Genomic DNA, 2,114 nt, shown 5'->3' with positions numbered 1-2,114 from the left:
GGCACGTGAGGATGAGGACTCGTGAGGCCATATGGGTCGTCCCTAGGCGAAAGTAGGTGAAGCGTCGTGAGGACATGAGGGCCCTCATGAGGTGAACATACGTGAGACCATAAGGGTTGTAAATACCCTCATGAGGTGAAGGCATGTGAGGATGAGGATGGTGAGGCCTCTCGGGATCCCGATGCCCTGAGGTGAGGTTTGTGAGGTCAAAATTTAAAATGGAATGTGAGGGTGAGGGCGACTGAGGTTTAGTTGCTGATGAGGAAAATTTGGTGAGGGTGACTGAGGCCAATGAAGTATGTGAGGTGAGGATGAGTGAGCCCGCAGGAAAATGCCCACCTATGCCTACAGGACATGGTTTCACAATGTCAAGTGCTTTGAACTCATTTGAACTCAACTTTGAACTTCAAAAAGACAATGCAAACTTTTCCTTCCAACAGATTTCCTCTCCGAGACAAACCCTAAGAGTGAAGATGCGTTTCGTACTGATCTTCGCCACTTGTATTGCTGGTAAGTCAATGACAAGCAATCTCTAATTATTACATCACGTTTCAAAACTACCCGGACACATTCAACTCCTGCTTCTGAAATGCCAGCGAGGTCCCCTTTCCGAAAAGCATTGGATATGCTTCATATTTTAACCCTGCATGGTTGTCCCGCAGGTGCTCTTGCAGCGACCGTCGCTCCACAAGAGACGCCATTCGCGAAAAACCTCCGACAGGAGGTGAAGGCTCTTAATCTGGACCCTCTCTCTTTGCCCGATGTCGAGTTCAAGGTAAATGAGACAAAAGGGACGAAGGTGAAGCTCACCCAGGGAAAGGTCGATGGACTGAGCGAGTTCGTCACGCCCTATGGTCTTTGTTTCCAACGCAACGAGGACCTGCTGTGTCACGTGACGTTCAACGGCCTTCGCGTCACGTACAAGGCTGAAGCTACTCAGCCAGAGAAAACCTTTGACGTCCAAGTGGACACGGCCCACAGCTTGCTCCAAGTACTCCTCGGAAAAACCTCGGGTATAAACCTTTATGCACTCTTCATACGACGGCGAAACATGTTATCCCTCTCGTGTACGAATGCAATGTGGAGTTTCCTTGTCTATATACCAGAATTCACTAATACCCCTGTTAGACGGGCAGTCCCTATATATATATACCCCATTCTTAGATAAACGGAAAGTTATCTATTCTGCGTGTAGGCCGCGCTGTATTTATATGATATGGGGCATTGTGCAAACGAAAATATTGAACGGTTGCATCAGCGTGCAAATCCAGCCACTTCTATCTGTGTCTCGCAGATAACAACATTGTGTTCGTGGAGTGTGTGGAGTGCCGGGTACTGTCCATGTGAATGTGTTTTCGAGTATATATCCTTTAGTCGGAGGCAATATGTCTGTTTAATTAAACTTACTAGGGAGGGAAGACTCTAATAGGCGTGTTATTTTGCAGACGGAAAAACGGAACTGAAGAACGTCCGTGTTCAGGCTCTGCACCAGTACGTGAAGAAGCCAGTGGAGTTCGGCGACAGCAGGAAGGAGACCGTTCTCTTTGACGATGCACTCAAGGAGGCTCTGGTCGAGGTGCTCAAGCAGGTCACTGTCACAGGACCTTTCAAAGAAGCCCTGAAGAAGGCATTCGCACAAGAACCATTCCCAACGAATGAAGAAAACGTTAGCTTCACCGTTGTTGCTCAGTGAAGTTATGCTAGACATATGAAAGGTTAAAAGGACACAGGATGGCCTTCAAGCACTTGTAATGTTGCAAATAAATAAAACGAGTCCGATTCCACCTTTGACGCGCTGTTGTCTCGAGTCTATGTAATGAGAGGAAAGTCCCAAAACAATTTAAGTTTCTACCTTTTGGTCTTCGAGTCTGCTCACATGTTTTCCGTAGTCCTTAACCTCCCAAGGCTGAATTTAATTATGTATACTTCAGAGATGGGGAAGTTACTCGATAAAAGGAACTCGTCACCAGGTAAGTTACTGTGCAAACAATGTAACTAACAAAGTACAGGTAATGAAAATGAAATTGAAGTTCCTAAGCTACATTGGAAAAGTAACGAGTTACTGTTACTTCCTACATAATATAGTATACATTTTGCTTCTTGATCTCTCTATA

The 2,114-nt window shown here is 45.9% G+C and overlaps 1 protein-coding gene across 1 annotated transcript; it reads left to right on the top strand.

Annotated features, from left to right (window-relative positions):
* The first annotated feature begins 401 nt into the window (after window positions 1-401).
* Window positions 402-1,791, top strand: LOC135393311 (uncharacterized). The gene is made up of 3 exons (XM_064623783.1): window positions 402-510; window positions 663-1,013; window positions 1,446-1,791. Exons 1-3 carry the CDS (start codon window positions 474-476, stop codon window positions 1,691-1,693), a joined length of 636 nt encoding a protein of 211 aa, XP_064479853.1. The 5' UTR covers window positions 402-473; the 3' UTR covers window positions 1,694-1,791.
* Window positions 1,792-2,114: the final 323 nt, after the last annotated feature.

This window comes from Ornithodoros turicata, chromosome 4, assembly GCF_037126465.1.
Source record: "Ornithodoros turicata isolate Travis chromosome 4, ASM3712646v1, whole genome shotgun sequence".
NCBI lineage: Eukaryota > Metazoa > Arthropoda > Arachnida > Ixodida > Argasidae > Ornithodoros > Ornithodoros turicata.
This window is presented reverse-complemented; position numbering and strand designations above follow the sequence as displayed.